At 43.2% G+C, this 20,814-nt stretch overlaps 1 protein-coding gene across 1 annotated transcript in view; it reads left to right on the forward strand.

Annotated features, from left to right (window-relative positions):
• Positions 1 to 207: 207 nt before the first annotated feature.
• ZFAND3 (zinc finger AN1-type containing 3) overlaps positions 208 to 20,814 on the forward strand; it is a 315,627-nt gene continuing 295,020 nt past the window's right edge. The window contains exon 1 of the mRNA XM_066240204.1: positions 208 to 731. Coding sequence (XP_066096301.1) covers positions 661 to 731 — 71 coding nt within the window. The 5' untranslated portion in view covers positions 208 to 660. The remainder of the gene's footprint in view (positions 732 to 20,814) is intronic.

Raw genomic sequence — 20,814 nt, forward strand, 5'->3', positions numbered from 1 at the left:
ATGAAAGCCTCAGAGGCCCGTTGCCAAGTGTGAGCCCGCAGCCCTCGGTTTGTTCACAGCCGCCCCACGCTCTTCCTTTGAGGCGCTGGAACAAAGTGGCACGCCCGCCTGGATCCCAGCTGATCAGCTGCTAGGCTTTGGCGGTGGCTCCCCTGGGCGAGACCATTGTAACTTCTTGAGAGGGGTGCGTCAAGAGGGAAAGGGGCGGAGCGGCCATTGTCCGGTCAGCGCAGCCTCCGGGGGAGGGGAGAGCGAGCGGGTCCCGGAGCTTAACCGCGGCCGCTGCTACGCCAGAGCCGGCGGGGGCCTCGGGTCCTTCCCAGCGCCGCCGCACTGGACATCGCGCTGGCCGGGAGCGGCGCCGGGTCTCCCCTCCTGGGCCCTCCCCCGCGGTCCTCGGTGCCGCCGCACGCCCCTCCTCCGCAGCTGCCCTCCCTCCCGTCTCCGCGCCGCCCCCGGCCCCCCCGTCTCCGCCGGCCTAGTGGTGCGGCCCGCCTCCAGCTGACCGGCCTGGAATCCCGGCTCGGAGTCCCGGACTCGCGCCTCCCCCCGCCCCGAGCCCCCCGCAGTCGCCGCGGCCGCCGCCGCCTCCTTCGAGCGGGACCCAGGCCCAGCCGCCGCCGCCGCCGCCGAGCGCCGCCGCCTCCGCCACCGAGCACCATGGGAGACGCCGGGAGCGAGCGCAGCAAAGCGCCCAGCCTGCCGCCTCGCTGTCCCTGCGGCTTCTGGGGGTAAGTGCCCGGCGGGCGGGGGCGCAGGGGCTTCCTCCGCAGGCCTAGGGGCCCGGGAGGCCCGAACCCTGGGGGCTGGGCCTGGGCCGGGCCTTCGGGGAGGAGGCCGGGCTGAGACCCGGGGAGGGGTGCCGGGTGGGGAGTGGGGGCGGGCAGAGAGGGCACTGCCCGGGGTACGCTGCCACCCTTTGGGGCTCGCCTGCCCTGGGCTCGGGCCGCCCGGGCCGCGTGTGAGGGGGGCAGGGCAGTGGGGAGGGGTGAGGGGGCGGCGTTGGCACCTCCGGTGGAGCTGGGTGGCCCCTTTCCTTGGCATGTGGAGGCTAGCCCTTCGTCTCCCCCGGCCCCTCCCCTGGGTAGGAGTCGGTGCCCAGGCACCAGGAGGGTATTTCCTCTGACTTTTTCACCTCCCCTCCTCCCTGTCCCCCAGAGACTTGCATCATCACTTCCTAAATTGTATCCCAGTGCCCCATTTGCTTTTAGGAAGCGGTTCACACGTCACCTGTTTTTACAAATCGAGACCAGAATGTAGGCTGAGGTGAAGTTAGAAGGCTGTTGAGGTCTCACCTTTACTTAAAACTCGTTTCACAAGATCTGTAAATTTCCTTGTCAAAAACAAAAACACTCCCCCTCCCCCAAACAGAAGCAAAAAATAAAAAATAAAAAAGCCAAACTTAAGTCAGCCTATTCTGGGAACATGAGAGCCAGGTTGCTGAATCGACTCAAAGTCCCGTCTCTCCCCATTTTTTTTCCTTAAAATGATAAAAATATTCACATTAGCCAGCGTATGTTATTATTTGGTCATTCTGTGTTAGAATGGAAAACTCCGAGGTGGGAAATCAACTTTCCCACCTATGGTTCAAAATGGAACACTTGAGTTCCGTGGATTGCCACCCCTCTTCCTGATCAGGTGCCTCCACAGTACATACAGTACTTGACTCCATCCAGCTCTATAGTGAGGAAGCTGGAGGCTTTGCAGGCCAACTTCTGTGATTGAGACCTTTTATTTTCTGAAGACTTAAGTATATTTGGAGGTGTGTAGAGGCAGTAAGGAAAAGATTATTTCTGGTGAGGACATCTTTTCTCTTTCAGAACCTAAGAATGGTTAAGATAGAAATTAAACCTATGATTTTGGGAGTGTAGAGAAAGATTAGGAAGTGTATCTCAGATTTCTGTGGGATTTGTCAAATCCAAGGGTTATGATGAAGAAAGAGTCTCATTTTCTCATCTTTCTGCCTTTTAGCAAAAAGTTTCCCAGTTGAAAGAGCATTAGTAAAAACTAAGTTGTGACAATACCAAAAGTTCTGAAGATGTGAAAATATTTTAGACTTTATAGTTTCCTTTTTGACTTGAAAATACTAATTGGGCTGTCTGCTAAGTGCTATCTTGGACAGTCTAACTCCCACAAGAATCTTAGGAAATCTTATCTCTTTATTTATAGATGGAGAAACTGGCTTAGAGAGGGTGGATAACTTGCCCCTTGCATACAGGGAGCTTAGGGTTGAGCTTGTGAACTCTTTAGAGTGCTTAGTGTCATTGAATGTTTATGACATCAGTCTGCAGCTCTGGAAAAATCTGGTGTCACAAGCCTCAGATGGTAACTCATTGTAAGAAGACATGTGGCCGGCTCCAAGAAAGTAGCTGCCAGTGGCAACTGATGCCCAGGATGTATCAGAGGTCTGTTTCCTGGCAGCATGTTTATGTCCCTGGGACCATAATCATGAGTGGAACCTTTACAGAAAGACTTACATCAAGACTTAGAAATGAAGGTGTTGGAGCTGCCTTTACCTTTAGCTAGCAGAGTTCTGAGTAATGGCAAGAATTTGGTAGTAGCAGAGGGGTAGTTAAACTGATGCCATGCTTGCCTGTAAACAACAGAGGCTGCTTCTGATACTTTCGGTCTGGTACTTTTTATGAACTGCAATTTACCTAACAGGGGTAGTGACCATGAAACTAATATTTTTATGGCAAAAAGTGTTCTTTTTAAATATGTAATGTTTTAACCTTTCCTAAAGGTGTTTGTAGGCACTTGTGTAGTTTGCATTTATACCAAAGTATAAATATAATGAAATTGCTGCCTAGTTTCCATCATGTCTTAACTGGCTTTGAACATATTTCTTTTATTGCATGGGTCACATCCATATTATATTCATTAAGGACACTTAGAATATATGCAAATATATTTTCGAGTGCCTCTGATATAATGGTGGACATGGGGACACTGGCCCCATTCTCTGGGAGTAGAGGGCATAGAGAAGTATAGTGACAGTTGCCATAAAATGTGTTTGTACAGGTTGTAATGCGAGGTAGAGGAAGGTAGCCTGGAGGAGGTGACACCAGCCTAGCCCAGTGGGACAGAATGGAGAAAGGTAGGGAGAAGAGTGTTTCAGGCAGAGGGAATAACATTGGTAAAGGCCTGGATGTGAGAGAGCACCACGTGTTTGAGGAACTGAAAGTTAGTTGGGATGGATTGGTAGATTGTGAAGGGGGCTGCCTAGAGATGAGGTTTAGGTGGTGAGAGCAGTTGGTTGTTCAGGGCCCCAAAGGTAATGCTGAGGACTTTGGACATTCCTCTTGAGTGTTTTTATCCTGAGCTATTGCAGAACCTTGAGCGGGCAGTGATGTGATGATTTCCTTTACTGGGAAAGATGATTGGATCATCTGGAGAGTGGCCTGGGTGTGTCTGACTGTGAGAATCTGTATGAATATGGTACATTATATAAGTTTGTGGGGTGTTGCCAGAGGTAACAGAAGACTTGCCAGGAGGAGAAGTATAGGCCATTAATGTTGGTGGCCTGCACTTGCTTAGTGGTCTAGAGTGGAGAGAAATAGATGTGGAAGCTATTCAGGCGGTGTTTTCTGCATTTTCCCTTCATGAAAATGGAGATGAGTCTAAAAACTTGAGTCAGCATTGCACTCTGTGGAAGCTGTAGGTCTGTGAAGTCAGCTAGCCAGGGCCCACACCCAGCCCTTTGCAGAGGAGCCTCTCAGCGGAATGTCCTGGCACCAGCAGGCGAAAGGCATTTCCTTTAGGATTGTTCTTTTCTCCAGTGACTTAGGCTGTGGGACTTGACTCTCCAGCATTGTCCAGTCAGGACACCAGTCAGTGGGGTCTGGTTAAATAAGAGAGCTTGGAGGTCTTTTTGTGGGAACACAGTTTGAAAGGAGAATGCTAAGAGGGGTATATGATGCAAATGTGTTAGTGCTTAGAACACACAGACTGTCCAGTTCTCTCCCTCTTGGTTTCTATTGTGTAATTGTGTGTAGGTAATTTTTGAACCATTTTATAAGCAGACCATCTTTCCATTGGGAAGCTTTGCTACCTTGGAAATTGTTCAATATTTACCTGTTTATAGAACTTGGAAGTTGTTTGTATAATACATCTAATGTTTTTAGGGTTCATAACCATAAACAGTTTTTCCCCCTGAGACAGAGACTTAGAACTTTCACTGAAATAGGAACATTTTCTTGATTATTTTAGGCAATCAGTAATTATGCAAAATACATACTAATTGTGAAATATGAAATGAAATAGTCAATTAGTACATTTTCTTTAGTTGAAATATATACATATAGAAAAGCACTTTTAAATTATACAGGTGTAAGTAGTACTGGTTGAAACTACATTTTAAATTGTTTAGACATTTAAAATTTACTGAGGCATGTGGATTTTTCACAGATACTTTCAAAAGTTGTTGAAAGAGCAGAGCTAGAATGTTATAAAAAAGACAGGAAGACGAAGGCAATAAGAATTTCTTGAGTGTATTATAGCAGTGGTCCCCAACCTTTTTTGGGCCATGGACCGGTTTAATGTGTCAGAAAATATTTTCAAGGACCAGTCTTTAGGGTGGGACGGATAAATGTATCATGTGACCAAGACAAACGTCAAGAGTGAGTCTTAGACGGATATAACAGAGGGAATCTGGTCATTTTTAAAAATAAAACATCGTTCAGACTTAAATATAAATAAAACGGAAATAATGTAAGTTATTTATTCTTTCTCTGCGGACTGGTACCAAATGGCCCACGGACCAGTACCGGTCCATGGCCCCGGGGGTTGGGGACCACTGTATTATAGGATAATAAGATAATTAGGTAGGTTGAGAAAAGATGGATTTTTTTCCCTCATTCTTTTTACTAAGTATAAAAATCAGTTACTATTAATACTTTGCTTTTACAGTTGGAGACAATCTCTATTTGCAATGTAATTTTATGAAAACTTTAGGGAGAACTGTTTCTTCTGAAAATAAATTTAGAGTAGATGTAAATGTTCAGTCTTTAGGAAATAATGGAATATTTCAATATAGGATTTATTGTGTAAACTATTCATTGTTTTGATTTAAAAAAAAAAAGCTTTTTCCCTAATAAATCATGTTATAAAAGATAAAGTAAACCCAGTATATCATCTTTAGGGAAATAAAATTTTATTGGTATTTCACCTTTGTGATCTATTCTGTTGAAGTATTTTACTTAGCAACTATATCTGCTAGATAATGGATGTATTTTAAATAAAGATGGGGTTATGCAGAGATCAAGAGTTACTTCACAAACCAAATTCTGCTCCTGAAATGGTTACTAGTAAAAAGTTGATTAAATATGTAACATGATTTTGTTCTATTTTACTTTTGAGAATCACAAGATAGGTACCTTAAATAGGATCTACTATATACATATCTATATACCTGCCCCCCTCCCCCCCAGCCTAGTTTTAGGAGTTGATACACATCTCTGCTTCTGCCGCTTTGTGAGTCATGTGGCTAGTGTGCTTGGCTCCTAGCAGTGTGTGGCCCTCACATTCAGTTTGATTCTTCAGTCTCTGTTTCCCAACCGCAACATGTTGCCATAAATCAAGCAGCTTAACCTGGGCTTTCAAGAAAGTTTATGTGAGCACAGCATGAATCACTAGTTAATCAGTAGAATATTCATTCCAGTGATGTCACTAATTACTCCTTGATTATAAAACTACTTTAAATGCTCTCTTAAAAACAAAACAGCTTGTTTGTGCAGTTTTTCTTTGTGTCTTTGAGTATTATGTGCACCTGAAGAGATAACGTGATTTAAATGAAATATTTACTGTTGCTGTGTTTATCTCCTTCTCCCTTTTCCTGATTACATTTGGGGTGTCCAGAAAATAGGAAGCTTGGCCCCTTTTATGTGATGGAACACAGATTTTTTTTAAGAAAACATGCTCTTTGTTTACATTGGCTTAAGGTGGTAGCTTTTTAGAGTTACATGAATATGAAGTGATAAAATATCCCCTAATTTTTGTGAGCAGTTTATATGTATCCTCTTCTCCCCAGTCAACCTTCTCTTCTTCAGAAAAGAGGAGAAGCCAGTACTTGAAGTTGTACAGAAAAGTTTTGATTAAAATATTTTTGTGTGTGTGTGACAGAGACAAAGAGACAGAAAGAGGGATAGATAGTGACAGTAAGGGAGAGAGATGAGAAGCATCAATTTTTCATTGTGGTTCTTTAGTTGTTCATTGATTTCTCATGTGTGCCTTGATGGGGGTGGGGGGTACTACAGCAGAGTGAGTGGCCCCTTGCGCAAGCCAGTGACCTTGAACTCAAGCCAGTGACCATGGGGTCATGTGTGTGATTCCACACTCAAGCCAGCAACCCTAGCGCTCAAGCCGGCGACCTTGGGGTTTCAAACCTGGGTCCTCTGTGTCCTGGACCGATGCTCTATCTGCTGCTCCACAGTGTGGTCAGGCTTGACTAAAACATTTTTTATGATCCTTAGTGGTATTAAAGTTAACATTGGTCTTCACAAATTAACATTTTACTAGCTGGAAAAATCAGAGGACTAAGAATTCTTTGAAATGATTAAAGTCCATAAAAAACCCTCACTGTATTGAGTATCATTTACTGAGAACAGAGTGAGACTTAATATAATTTGGATTTTTTTTATTATTTATTAATATTAAATTATAATTTTTTATTGCAAAGTGACACAAAGGTTTGAACTTCTATAATAATCATAGATTAAGATTGGGGTGGAGAATTCTTTTTGAAGAAAGGTATTTCAGTAAAACCACAAGTAGGAAGCAACTGGTCACAACTCAACACTTTAATAATTTTAATAAAACATTTAAAAAATCATTTAGATTCAGGCTAGTTGGATGTTGTAGGACTTTGTTTCAAAATGGTTTGCAAAAGAGGGCCGTCCTTTCATCCAGCTGGTGGGTGACACTCAGGTCTACTTAGGGGCTTTGAGAAACAGGCCGAGTCTGCTCTGGGCTGGGTCCCTGTATAACAAGATTATGTTGCTAAATGAGGAAGTTAGGCATAAGGAAGAAATTTTCTGTATTTGTTAAATGCAGAAGAAAGGCTAAGCAACTTTATTTGAAGTGTTTAAAAATCAGAATCTAAGACCCTGTTATAGAATTGTGCTGTCCAGTATGATAGCTATTAGCAGTTTAAAATCATACTAATTAAAATGAAAGAAAATAAAAAATTTAGTTTTTTAGGTCATGCTAGTTAATATTAAGTACTCATTACTTACTGAAGAACACAGGTATAGAACACTCCATTCTTCCATAATGTTCTGTTCTAGAATTTTTTTTTTTTTTACAGAGACAGAGAGTCAGAAAGGGTTAGATAGGGACAGACAGACAGGAACAGAAAGAGATGAGAAGCATCAATTATCAGTTTTTCATTGTGACACCTTAGTTGTTCATTGATTGCTTTCTCATGTGCCTTGACTGTGGGCTACAGGAGAACCTAGTAACGAACTTGTTCTTTGCTCAAGCCAGCGACCTTGGGTCCAAGCTGGTGAGCTTTGCTCAAACCAGATGAGCCTGCGCTCAAGCTGGCGACCTCAGGGTCTTGAACCTGGGTTCTCTGCATCCCAGTCCGATGCTCTATCCATTGCGCCACTGCCTGGTCAGGCTGTTCTAGAATTTAACCAGATTTTCAAGCTTATTTTCTTTTTTCTTTCCAGTTTTATTGAGATATAATTGACATTCAACCTTATTTTCTTGTGAGTTCTTCAGATCCTTGTTTTCTCATTCTGAAAATGAGGGATTTGTCTAATTTAACTCTTAATTAAGTTTCTTTCTAGCTCTAACATACTGTTTTATTTCCATTGGGGGAAGTAATGCTATTGTTAATCCAGATTACTGGGACATGCTCCTTTGATCAGTTTTGTGAACTAAAATTTCAGTATAAATTAGTTTTTAATTTGAACATTTTTTTTTTTTATGTTAGCTTTTGAGTCAATTATCTTTGCTCTCTTGCCATACTGTTAAACTGTCAATCTTTATATCGGAAAGTTTTGGACCAGTAGAGAATCACTTCTTTTTTCTGTGACTTTCGTAGAGGATTAATATTTGTTTTCACAAATGTAAATTTCATACTGCAGTTTTTGATATGTGATTAGGGTAAGTGCATTGGATTTTCTGGTAAATTCAAGTCTCTGTGTACAGAGGAAGGTGAAGGTAAAGTGTATTGGAATATCCAGCAGCTGTGGGCAAAACCAAACTGATCTGTGACTTACCAGGCTGAGGGAATGGCATAAGATGAATGAAAATGCAGTGTTGCCCCCAAATTCAGGGTTAGTGCCTGCCCTCTGTGGGCGTGGCTATAGCTTTTAACCAGTGGAAGGAAGAATGCAGTATGAAGAAGATGCAGTACTAGTAACGGCAACTGTTCATTCAACTGTGCCAGATGCCCTGTGTCATGGGCAGGTGCGCTTTTGTACTAGGACAGAAGGATGTCCTGTGAGAGGTCATTGATGCAGCTTGCTGCCACTCTGGCCTGGGGCTGGGAGGACAGACCAGACACAGTATGTTTTGAGTTTGTGGGCAGGCTCTCGTTCGTTTCATTGCTGCCTCATCATGAATGACCTGGCAAACAGTGAGGTGGATGATGTGTTTGGGACCTTTTAAGGGAGCGCCTTTTCTTGTTTCTCTCTGCTGAAGAGTAGCGTGTAGTAAGAGCTGTTGATGTCTTACCTACTTTTTACACGCTGGTAAGTTGAAGTGCATTTATATAAAATAATCATACTCTCAGCTGTACTTCCTGAAAGGAGAAGTATCTGACCGTTCAGAAGTATCACAGATATTTCTCCTGCAGTCAGGTTCTTGTCCAATAATCAGTATTACATGGATTCTGAAACGCATAACATTTTCTTAAGAAAAAGGCATTTGATTTTTCTCTTACATACTTGCATCATTGGTAGCATTGCAGACACCACATGAGATTTCTGTAGCTTATGGTACCCAACTGGAAGAGTGAGGCAAGAATTTGGAAACTACAGATTGGGTAGAGGACTTGCTTGATCATGTCTAAGTGTTCAAAGTTTCTGTCTTTTTCAGGTCATCATTTTTCAATTTCCAACCTTTCTAGGGTGCTTATATGGATAGAGGTGCTAGCAGAGTTATCTTCCAAAAGAACTTGATTTTCAACATATGAATGAGACACTAAGTAGATTGAATAATACACATTCTTAAACTGGTCAGAAGTGTATTAACCAGCAAGAGATAATGAAAAGTTAGCTTGAGGTGTGGTGTATTTCAGTGAGAGCTGTTTCTGGATTTATGATTTCTTGGCTTCTGTCCTGGAAAGGCATGGATGGTATTCTTTATTATCTTGTTTGTTCAGAGGCCATCGAAATCCAGAAAGCCAGGTTTTTCAAGTCTTTGTGCGTCTGCACATGAAACTTTGCATATAATATATACAAAGTCTCCACAGTGTATGGTTTGACACAGTTTTATCTAGTTTGCTTTTCTTTTTTAACATAACACAAAGCTGTGCCACCCTGCTCACCTTTAAAAATAAAGGGTTGTTCTTGGATGTGCATCCACAAAAATGCTTAGGAGAACTTTGTTTTATGCTTTTGTTGATTGGGGGGGCATGTTCATGTAATCTCTGAGTCCTGTATTCCCTGTTTCTGTGGATAGGTCACTGTTGATTAGCTCTGCCTGTCATCCACATTGTCCTCCCCACCCCACCCCCCAGTACTGTAGCGCTTTCAAGATGTGTTCAAACTGTGCATTTTTTTTTGTGAGGCAAACCTTTTTTCTTCAGTCCATATTGGGCAGGATGTAGTCACGGAGCAGTTGCTGTGACAAATGATAAAGAAACTTTGAGTGAAAGTGTGGAGTAATGCATGATGTATACTAGAGTCTCTTTAGGTATTTTTAATTTCAGTACTATTAGTATGGATTAATTTAGAAGGTGGTAGTCACAGTAAAACCAGTTCTGTGGAGGTCTATGTCCTTAAAGACTGCATGTTCTTACCCTTGTTTTGAACAGTGTGGTGACTAGCTAGTCTGATCCCATAGTTGAAAGCCTCCTGTGTGTATTTGAATAATTTTTACTGCAGATAAATTCGATACTTTACACTGTGTGTGCTTTTGGTTGGAGCTAGTGACAGGAAGAATAGACATGTTGGTTTTGTGTTTCAACTTGGGTGCACAAACACTGGACAGGTCTGTATCAGACACTAGATTTGGAGGTGAGTTGGAAGAGTTAAGTACACCAGAGGATGGGCAGGGGGAAGACTGGATGTGAGGGGCTTGAGGATGGAGAAGTGGGCATGAAAATGCTTTCTGGTCATCAGCTTTTAGAGTACGAGCAGTGGCCACATCTTTAAGAGCTAGTGAAACTAATGTGAATGTGTGGTGGATGGCGTTCAAGACTGGTCCTTCTCGAGGTTTATAGCATATGAGTCCCGTGAGTCTCACAGGGAAGGGTTAGAGATTGTAGGATGAGAGCTGTGGTGCAATTCCAGACTAAGCTCAAGTTTAGTAGAAATGGCAGCAGCTTTCAGCAACATTTATGTTCCTTCTATTAAGACCCCATGGCTTTTCCTTCTCTTAAGGCCAAAGACACCTTCTCAACCAGGTAAAGGGTGGTGTTTCATGGTGTCTCTTTGCAGCAGGCTATGGAGACTCAACGTGCCTTCTTTTATTGGGATTGTCACACCCAGCTCCATTCCTTGGGATTGCTTTTTCTTCTTCCTTGTCAGCCCCATCTTCTGGTTTACTTGTTGTTCTTGGAAAAACACTCACAAGCCCTTCTCTTTTAAAAGATTTTGCAACTAATACATATGGGAGAGGTTACATTAAATCTTAAAGAGTTTAATAATGGTGCTGCCTGGGGAATAAGACCTTTCTCATTTGTTGAGAGGCTAATGAAAGGCCCCTCTCATCAAACTCAAGTTCTTCCAAAATGCCTCCAAGGACAAAGGGTATGCTGATTTGCAGAACCAGCTGCTTCAAAAACTTACTGTGGCAGTAGTGTGGAGGAGAATTGGAGGGGATAAGCATGGAAGCAGGGTCCAGGTACATCATTTAAACCTTTTTGGGCCGTGGTTCCCTTTTCAGAATAATGCATAAAACAAAATGCCTGTGATTACTAAGGAAATCAATTAGATCTAAATACACTTCTTTATACTCGTAGACTGTGGAGCCTGTGTACCTAGATAAGCAACCCTGAGTGAGTGCTGTGGAGGGAGAGCTGGGAAGGGATGTGGGCTGAAACCTGGGTCTCCGAGTCCATGTGGGCCGCTGTCACAGAACAGACTGGGTGGCTTGTAAACAACAGAAATGTCTTTTCACAGCTATGGAGGCTGGGAGTCCGAGACCGTGGGCGGCACCAGCAGATTCGGTGTCTGATGAGAGCCTCCTGCCCCAGTGACACTGTCTTCTCACTGTCACCTCACATGATCACCTCTCTAGCCTTTTTTATAAGGGCACTAATCCCATTCCTGAGGGCAGAGCGCTCATGATCTAATCAGCTTACAGAGGCCCATCTCAAATACTATCACACTGGGTAGTATTAGGATTCAACATATGAATATTTTTTAGGGGCACATACATTTCAGTCCATAGCTCTGGGGCAGTGAGGACTGACGAGGGGGGCTTGAGTGTAAGAGCAAAGACGATTGGAAGAAGGATGGGGTGGAGGAGGTGGAAAGGAGAAGAGAGGCAGCAAGATTTTTGACCTGGGCAACTGGGTGGAAAATAGTGTCCTTTATTCCTAAGTCCGAAGTGAAATTGTAGAGGCAACCGTTACTGCCATCTGTTAGTGGTGTGCAGTGTGTTTGGTAGACGAGAGTTTATACTTTGCAAGGTCTGAAGCTGAAGTGAGTTTGTCTAGAACAGGGGTCCCCAAACTTTTTACACAGGGGGCCAGTTCATTGTCCCTCAGACCGTTGGAGGGCCGGACTATAAAAAAACTATGAACAAATCCCTATGCACACTGCACATATCTTATTTTAAAGTAAAAAAACAAAATGGGAACAAATACAATATTTAAAATAAAGAACAAGTAAATTTAAATCAACAAACTGACCAGTATTTCAATGGGAACTATGCTCCTCTCACTGACCACCAATGAAAGAGGTGCCCCTTCCGGAAGTGTGGCGGGGGCGGATAAATGGCCTCAGGGGGCCGCATGCAGCCCGTGGGCTGTAGTTTGGGGACCCCTGGTCTAGAAGATGATGAGTGGGTTGTGGGTAGGAGATGACTAATTTTAGACAGGTTGAGTAGATTTTTTAGTGAATTATATAGCTTGTCAATGTACTTTTTAAAATTTATTTTAGAGAGAGAGAGATACGAAGGGAGGGAAAGGAGGTGAGAGAAAGAGACAGAGACAGACATTGATTTGTTGTTCCACTTATTCATGCATTCATTGGTTAATTCTTGTATGTGTCCTGACCAGGAATTGAACCCACAACCTTGGTGTATTGGGATGATGCTCTAACCAACTGAGCTACCTGGCCAAGGCAATGTACTTTTATATTGTATCATTTTTACTTTAAAATTTTAATTATTTGTTTGTTTATTTAAGTGAGAAGAGGGGAGATAATGAGACAGACTCCTGCATGCGCCCCACCCGGTGTCCACCCAGCAACCCCTGTCTTGGGCTGATGGTCCAGTACTGAGCTATTTTTGGTGCTTGGGGCTGACGCTCGAACCAGTTGAGCTGCAGGCTGTTAGAGGGGAATACAGAGAGAAGGTGGAGAGAGAGGGGAAGAGAAGCAGGTGGTCGCTTCTCATGAGTGCCCTGACCAGGGTTCGAGCCTGGGATGTTCGTATGCTGAGCCAACGCTCTATCCAGTGAGCCAACCTGCCAAGGCATTGTATCCTTCTTAATTTAAACATTTTAAAAATTGATGTACAGTATTATGCACCTAGTGGAAAAATATATAAATCTTAAGAGTATAGCAATGTGAATATACCCACGTAACTAGCATCTGTATCAAGAAGTATTATTCTCAGCCCCTGACAAAACTATCTTTTAGTCAGTGCTGTCCTTCTCAAGGGTAATATTTGTCCTGACTTCTAATACCACAGTTGACCTTACTTTTATTTCTTCTTAAATTTCCCCCCCATTTTTTAACTGAGACATAATTAGTTTACTGCACATACTTTAAATGTACACTTAGATGACCAGGTAGCTCAGGTAGTTAGAGCATTGTCCTGATATGCCCAGGTTGTGGGTTCAGTCCCCAATCAGGGTTCATACAGGAATCCATCAAGGCATGCATGAACAAGTGGAACAACAAATTGATGTTTCTTTCTCTCTCTTCTTTTCTCTCTAAAATCAATATATAAAAACTAAAAAACCTCCACAGGTTTTAGAGCAGTATTTGATTCACAGCGAAATTAAATAGGAAGTAAAGAGAATTCCCCTGCACTCTTGTCCCCACACTTTAAAACAGCTTCCCTCACCATCAACATTACCCACCCGTAGAGTGGCTCATTTGTTACTGTTGATGAACCTGCATTGCCACATCATTACCACTCAAAAGTCCGCAGTTTAAAATAGGGGTTACTCCTGCCTGACCAGATGGTGGCGCTGTGGATACAGCATTGGACTGGCACGCAGAGGACCCAGGTTCGAAACCCCTGGCTTGAGTGTGGGCTCACATCCAGCTTAAGCACAGGGCTCACCAGCTTGAGCATGGGATCGCTGGCTTGAGTGTGGGATCATAGACATGACCCCATGGTTGCTGGCTTGAAGCCCAAGGTCACTGGCTTGAAGCCCAAGGTCGCTGGCTTGAGCCTGGGGTCACTTGCTCTGCTGGAGCACCGCAGTCTAGGAACATATGAGTAAACAATCAGTGAACAAACTAAGATGCCCCAATGAAGAACTGATGCTTCTCATATCTCCCCCTTCCTGTCTGTTTGTCCCTATCTGTCTCTGTGTCTGTCACAAAAAAAAAGAAAAGAAAAAGAAAAAAAAATAGAGTTTACTCCTGGTGTTGTATAGTCGTCTCTGGATTTTGACAAATGTAGAATGACATGTATCCACCATCGTAGTACGAGACAGAATGGGTTCACTGTCCAAAAAAACTCTTGTGTGCTATGCCTGTTTATCTCTCTCCCCTAGCAGTCACTGGTCTTTTCACTGTCTCTGTGGTTTTGCCTTTTTCAGAATATCATGGTTGGAGTTACACAGCATGTAGCCTTTCTAGATTATTATTATTATTATTATTTTTGTTTTACTTAGTAATAAGGCATTAAAGGCATTTCCATGTCTTTTCATGGCTAGATAGTTCACTTATCTTTAGCACTGAATGATACTCTCATTGTTTGGATATACTATAGTTTATCAGTTCACTAACTGAATGATATCTTGGTTGCTTTCAAGTTTGGCAATTATGAATAGAGCTGTTTATAAACATTCATGTCCAGGTTTTTGTATGGATATAAGTTTTCCTTGGTAGAACTAATAATGTGATTACTTGATTGTATGATAAGAGTGTGTTTAGTTTTGTAAGAAATTGTCAAACTTTTTTCCAAAGTGTTTGCACCATTTTGCATTTTCACCAGCAGTGAACGAGAGAGAGCTGTTGCTCCACATTCTTACCAGTTTTTGGTGTTGTCATTATTTTGAATAATAGCCATTCTAATAAGTGTTCAGTGGTATCTCATTTTAATTTGCAGTTCCGTAATGATATATGATATTAAACATCTTTTCAGATGCTGCTTTGCCATCTGTACATCTGCTTTTGTGAGGTATCTGTTCAAGTCTTTTGCTTATTTTTTAATTGGCTTTGTTTTCTTACTGTATTTTAAGAGTTCTTTGTATATTTTGATAATATTTCTCATCATCAGCTGGGTTTTTTGCAAATATTTTCTCCCTGTCTGTGGCTTGTTTTCTCATTATCTTAAGTTTGATGAATTTTTATGTACAACTTGATGATTTTTTATATGTATACACTTGTAAAACTACCACCTGCCCATATTGACATACAGTTAGTACATTTCCAGTGTTAAGTAGGAATCTCCTGTGCCCTATCCCAGTCGATACCTCTACCCCAGGGGTCGGGAACCTTTTGGCTGAGAGAGCCATGAACGAACGCCACATATTTTAAAATGGAATTTCGTGAGAGCCATACAATATGTTTAACACTAAATACAAGTAAATGTGTGCATTTTATGTAAGACCAACACCTTTAAAGTACAATAAGTCTCTGAATTCCTTTTAATAACGTTGTTATGCTGTTGCTAATCAATGATGAATAAAGTACTTCTTACCATTAATGCGACTTCTGGTGCTGCTGATGGCTTTGCTGATGGCTTTGTAGTCTGGTTGATACGTGGTAAGGTTAAGCTTCATGCAGGCATTGAAACTTCTATCTGTTAAACGTGATCATAGGTTGGTCTTAACGTTCTTTAGGTGTGAGAAAGACTGCTCACATGCACATGTAGAGCCAAACATCGTCAGTACAGCAATACTCACACGCTGCAGTGTATGGTATGTGATGGGAAGCGATTTCCAAGTTTTGACAATCAGCTGGTCTGCTGATTGAAGTTTTTTCATTTCTCCCCACTCGTGTTTGCTCGCCAACTCTGCTTGCTGTCCTGCAAGTCTTTCCAAATCTTTATTCAGTGACTTGAACTTATTCACCCACATGTCTGAGGCCTTCAAGTCAGCAGTTTGTAGCTCAAAATCTCTGACGGAGACACCGGGGATGTAACTGAGGTCGGCACTGTCCACTGCACACTCGTGTGGATGGGTGATGAACTTAAAAAGATGAGTGTGCTCATGAAATTGTCCAAAGCGCGCTTTGAATGACCACAGGAGATTAAATGTGAAGCCTGTTAGCTGCTGGAGATCAAGATGTTGAACAGGGTCACTTGCTGTGCATGCATCTTTAAACTCTCCTAGTTTTTCAAAGTGTAGTAAATGACCTGTTTCAATGTCCGTGATGAAGAGTTCCAGCTTGTTTTCAAATGCAAACACTGCTTGTTGAAGGGATAAGACTGTATTTCCAACGCCTTGCATTTTCACATTGAGCTGGTTCAGTCATGTCCACGAGATAGTAGAACTTCAGGAGCCACTCAGTATTAGCTAACTCAGGATGCTCGACATTTTTCATTACAAGAAAAGTCCGGATTTCGCTCAGATAGTCTGCGAAACGGCTGAGCACCTTCCCTCTTTTTTTTTTTTTTTGCATTTTTCTGAAGCTGGAAACAGGGAGAGACAGTCAGACTCCCGCATGCACCCGACCGGGATCCACCCGGCATGCCCACCAGGGGCGACACTCTGCCCACCAGGGGGCGATGCTCTGCCCATCCTGGGGGTCGCCATGTTGTGACCAGAACCACTCTAGCGCCTGAGGCATAGGCCACAGAGCCATCCCCAGCGCCCGGGCCATCTTTGCTCCAATGGAGCCTTGGCTGCAGGAGGGGAAGAGAGAGACAGAGAGGAAGGTGCGGCGGAGGGGTGGAGAAGCAAATGGGCGCTTCTCCTGTGTGCCCTGGCCGGGAATTGAACCCGGGTCCTCCGCACGCTAGGCCGATGCTCTACCACTGAGCCAACCGGCCAGGGCAGCACCTTCCCTCTTGACAACCAACGCACATTGCTGTGCAGAAGCAGACCAGGATAATTATTCCCAACTTCATCCAGAAGTGTTTTAAACTGGCGATCATTTAAAGCTCGGGCAACAATAAAGTTGACCACCCGAATGACCAGCAACATCACCTCATCAAGCTGCTCGCCACACATCTGAGCACGGAGCGCCTCCTGATGTAGGATGCAGTGAAAACTTAGGCTGGGTCTCTTCATGTTTATGAAGAAGCGCTATGAATCCTCTGTTTTTCCCCACCATGCATGGAGCACCATCAGTACACACCGAAATAAGTTTATCCATCAGTAGATTATTTTCTTTAGTGAACTCAGTGAAAGACTTGAATAAATCCTCCCCTCTTGCTGTCTCTTTCATGGGCAAAACAGCAAGACTTTCCTCATGTAGTGTGTCACCAACAGCATCCCTTGCAGTCATACTGAACTGGGATAAATGGCTTATGTCTGTTGACTCATCCAAAGCGAGAGAAAAGAGTGGTGCTGCATCTATGTCCTTCACTTGTGTTGCCTCAGTTTGATTTACCATCATGATGGCACTATTGTGAACAGTTCTTGCTGACAGAGGCATGTCTTTTATTCCTTTATCTTTATCCGAAAAGTCGTCAAAAAGTTCATTGGCAGCATCAAGCATGAATGTTTTGGCATACTCCCCATCTGTGAATGGCTTTCCGTTTCTCACAATTGCTAAAGCACCAGCAAAGCTAGCCGAGTTCTAGTCACCTTGTTGGGTCCAAACACGGAGTTGCTGCTGACTAGCTTGCACTCTGTACAGTAGCTCTTGACATACTTTCTTCCTGCTGTCTCCCGCTGGATACTTCAATGCAAATGTAGTATGGCATGTGTGAAGTGCTGCTTTATATTTGACCGTTTCATTGGTGCAATTTTATCATTGCATATTAGACACACTACAGAACCTGCTCTCTCCACAAAGGCGAATTCCTCTGTCCATTCCTGCTGAAAAGTACAATACTCCTCATCTTTTTTTTCTTTTAGCCATCTTCTTCATCATAAGGATTTCTGCAATTAGCTAGCTGACTACTTGGTTAAAAGGAGGGAAGTTTACTTCCTGACCTCACAACGACCCGTGTATGTTACGCATTATCCAATAAAAATTTGGTGTTGTCCAGGAGGACAGCTGTGATTGGCTCCAGCCACCCGCAACCATGAACATGAGCGGTAGGAAATGAACAGATTATAATACATGAGAATGTTTTATATCTTTAACGTTATTATTTTTTATTAAAGATTTGTCTGCGAGCCAGATGCAGCCATCAAAAGAGCCACATCTGGTTCGCGAGCCATAGGTTCCCGACCCCTGGTCTAACCTATTCTGACCTCTATCACCATAGATTAGTTTTTCTTGTTTTTAAATTTTATGTAAATAGAGTCATGTAATAATTACTCTTTTGTATTTAGTTTCTTTTCCTCAGCATTATGGCTGTGAGATTCATCAGCATTTTTGTAGAGAGGTAATGATTATTTTATTGATATGTGGTATTTATTATATGATGGTATAACTTATCTGTTCTCTGTTTTAGTTGGCGGTATTATGAATAATGCTGCTATGAACATTCTTGCATGTATCTTTTAGTGAACATAACATTAACTTCTGTCGGGTGTAAATCCAGCAGTACAGTTGTTGGGTGTAGATTGAGTCGGTGTTGCCAGTTTCCTGAAGTAGTTATATCAGCTCTCACTCCCACTCCCCCCACCAGGGTGTGAGAGTTCTGGTTATTCCACAGCTTCCTCAGGACTTGATAGTGACTGTCTTTTTTTTTATCTTAATTGTGTATATAGGGCTATTACATTGTGGTTTGAATTTGCATTCCCTTGACGACTAAGGAAATTGAGCACCTTTCTTTGTTGGCTGTTTGGCTAAATTTTGTTGTGAGGTGCCTGTTCACATTTTTTGTTCATTTTCTGTTGTGTTGTTTGCATTTTTCTTATTCATTTATAGGAGTTCCTTATATATTCTGGATATGAGTCCTTTTTCAGATAGCATTAAATATACCTGCATAGCTTTGTAGTATTTTTTTTTTTTTTTTTTTTGCATTTTTCTGAAGCTGGAAACAGGGAGAGACAGTCAGACAGACTCCCGCATGCGCCCGACCGGGATCCACCCGGCACGCCCACCAGGGGCGAAGCTCTGCCCACCAGGGGGCGATGCTCTGCCCATCCTGGGGGTCGCCATGTTGCGACCAGAGCCACTCTAGCGCCTGAGGCAGAGGCCACAGAGCCATCCCCAGCGCCCGGGCCATCTTTGCTCCAATGGAGCCTTGGCTGCAGGAGGGGAAGAGAGAGACAGAGAGGAAGGCGTGGCGGAGGGGTGGAGAAGCAAATGGGCACTTCTCCTGTGTGCCCTGGCCGGGAATCGAACCCGGGTCCTCTGCACGCTAGGCCGACGCTCTACCGCTGAGCCAACTGGCCAGGGCCCATAGCCTTGTAGTATTTTTAAAATCCTTTTTCAAAAAATTTGCTAAGAATGTATTCATATACCAAAACATTCAAACAACACAAGTGGGCATACAATGAAAGGATGCCTCCTTCCTAAATGCTATACTTAGTCTCACTTTCTAGTGAGAAATACCCTTCCACAAGTTTCCTGTGCATATACTGCATTTATGCTTTTTTTCCCAACACAATCGTAACATACTACACTCTGTACTATGCCTTGCTTTTGAAAAACAATTTTTCCATTGACTTAGAGAGAGAGAAGCATTCACTTGTTCTACTCGGTTGCTTCTCATTTGTGCCCTGACTGGGTATTAAACCTGCAACCCTGGCACATGGGGATGACATTCTGTCCACTAAACCGCCTGGCTGGGGCTTGTACCTTACTTTTTTAAAACTTAAATTGTAGTTTAGAGTTCTTTCCAAGTCAGCATATACATTTCTTGCTGCTGCTTTTAAATGATAGCACCATATTTCAGTAAGAGCATATACTAGATTTTAATTTAACCAGGTTATGTAGTCACTTCTTGATGGGTATTATTGTGCTACAGGAATGGTGCTAGGCATGTTGCACTTTAGGACTGTGGCCCATATAAACATGTAACTGCCTTAGGTGCCTGAAGTTTAGGAGAGAGAGGGTGAGCCAGAGCTGTATCATTTAGGGTGACATGAGTACAAACAAAGGTCATAGCTGTGGAGCAGGTAAGTTCACACAGGAAGTGCTGTTAGAACAATGGTCCTCTCTGGAGTAGGGATGGGGTTGTCAGAATCCATATGGTAGCTTTTTCTTTTTTTTTTTTTAGTGCACGTGTGTGTGTGGGGGGGCATAAAGGGAGAGAGAGAAGCATCAACTCATAGTTGTGGCACTTTCGTAGTTCATTGAGTGCTTTCTCATGTGTGCCGTGGCGAGGGAGGGACTCTAGCTGGGCCAGTGACCCCTTGCTCAAGCCAGCGACCTTGGGCCTAAGTCAGTGACCTTGGGCTTGAAGCCAGTGAATCATAGACATGACCCCGTGGTCAAGCTGCTCAAGCTGGAAGAGCCTGTGCTCAAGCCAGCGACCTCGGGGTTTCCACTGCGCCACCGCCTGGTCAGGCTCTTCTTCTTTTTTAAAATGTATTGATTTTAGAGAGAAAAGGAGAGAGTGAGATCAATTTGTTGTTTCACTTATTTATGCATTTATTGGTTGATTCTTATATGTACCCTGACCAGGGATTGAACTTGCAGCTTTGGTGTATGAGGACAATGCTCTAACTAACTGAGTTACCCAGCCAGGGCCAGTGGCCATTTTAAAAAAACACTTGGCTGCTTCCCCCAGCTCCAATTTAGCGTGTGCAAGGAGGGCATCTGGGCAATGCATTCTTGCCTTTTTTCCTACTCCCTTCACTGTTACCCTTGCGGGGTTTTTTACTTTTTAGCCAGTTGTATAGAGTGAGAAGATAGGTGAGGATGGAACCCTGAGTAACAGAAGTAAAATAAGGAGTTTGGGATGGAGATGGATGGACAGAGATGGGAAAGTCAGGTGAGTGTAGGGTCATGAAACAGAGGGCCTGGGCAGTAGGCTCCTGCTGCAGAGTGGTCAGGGAAGGTGATGGTTGGGATTTGGCTGCTGCTTCAAAGTGCTAGAAGGATTGAGACAATGCCTTGAGTCACACATGCACATCAGCAGTGCTCCGCACGTGTGATCCAGTGTTGTGAAGTTCTGTGTGTCTTCCTGAAGCGGGGGCAGTATTGAGAGCTAGAGGACAGTTTTGTTTTGAGAACTACTATATAGTCCCCTGCATTCCTGTTCAGAGGCCAGTGTGTGCTT

Source organism: Saccopteryx bilineata, chromosome 1, assembly GCF_036850765.1.
Source record: "Saccopteryx bilineata isolate mSacBil1 chromosome 1, mSacBil1_pri_phased_curated, whole genome shotgun sequence".
NCBI classification, from domain to species: Eukaryota; Metazoa; Chordata; class Mammalia; order Chiroptera; family Emballonuridae; genus Saccopteryx; species Saccopteryx bilineata.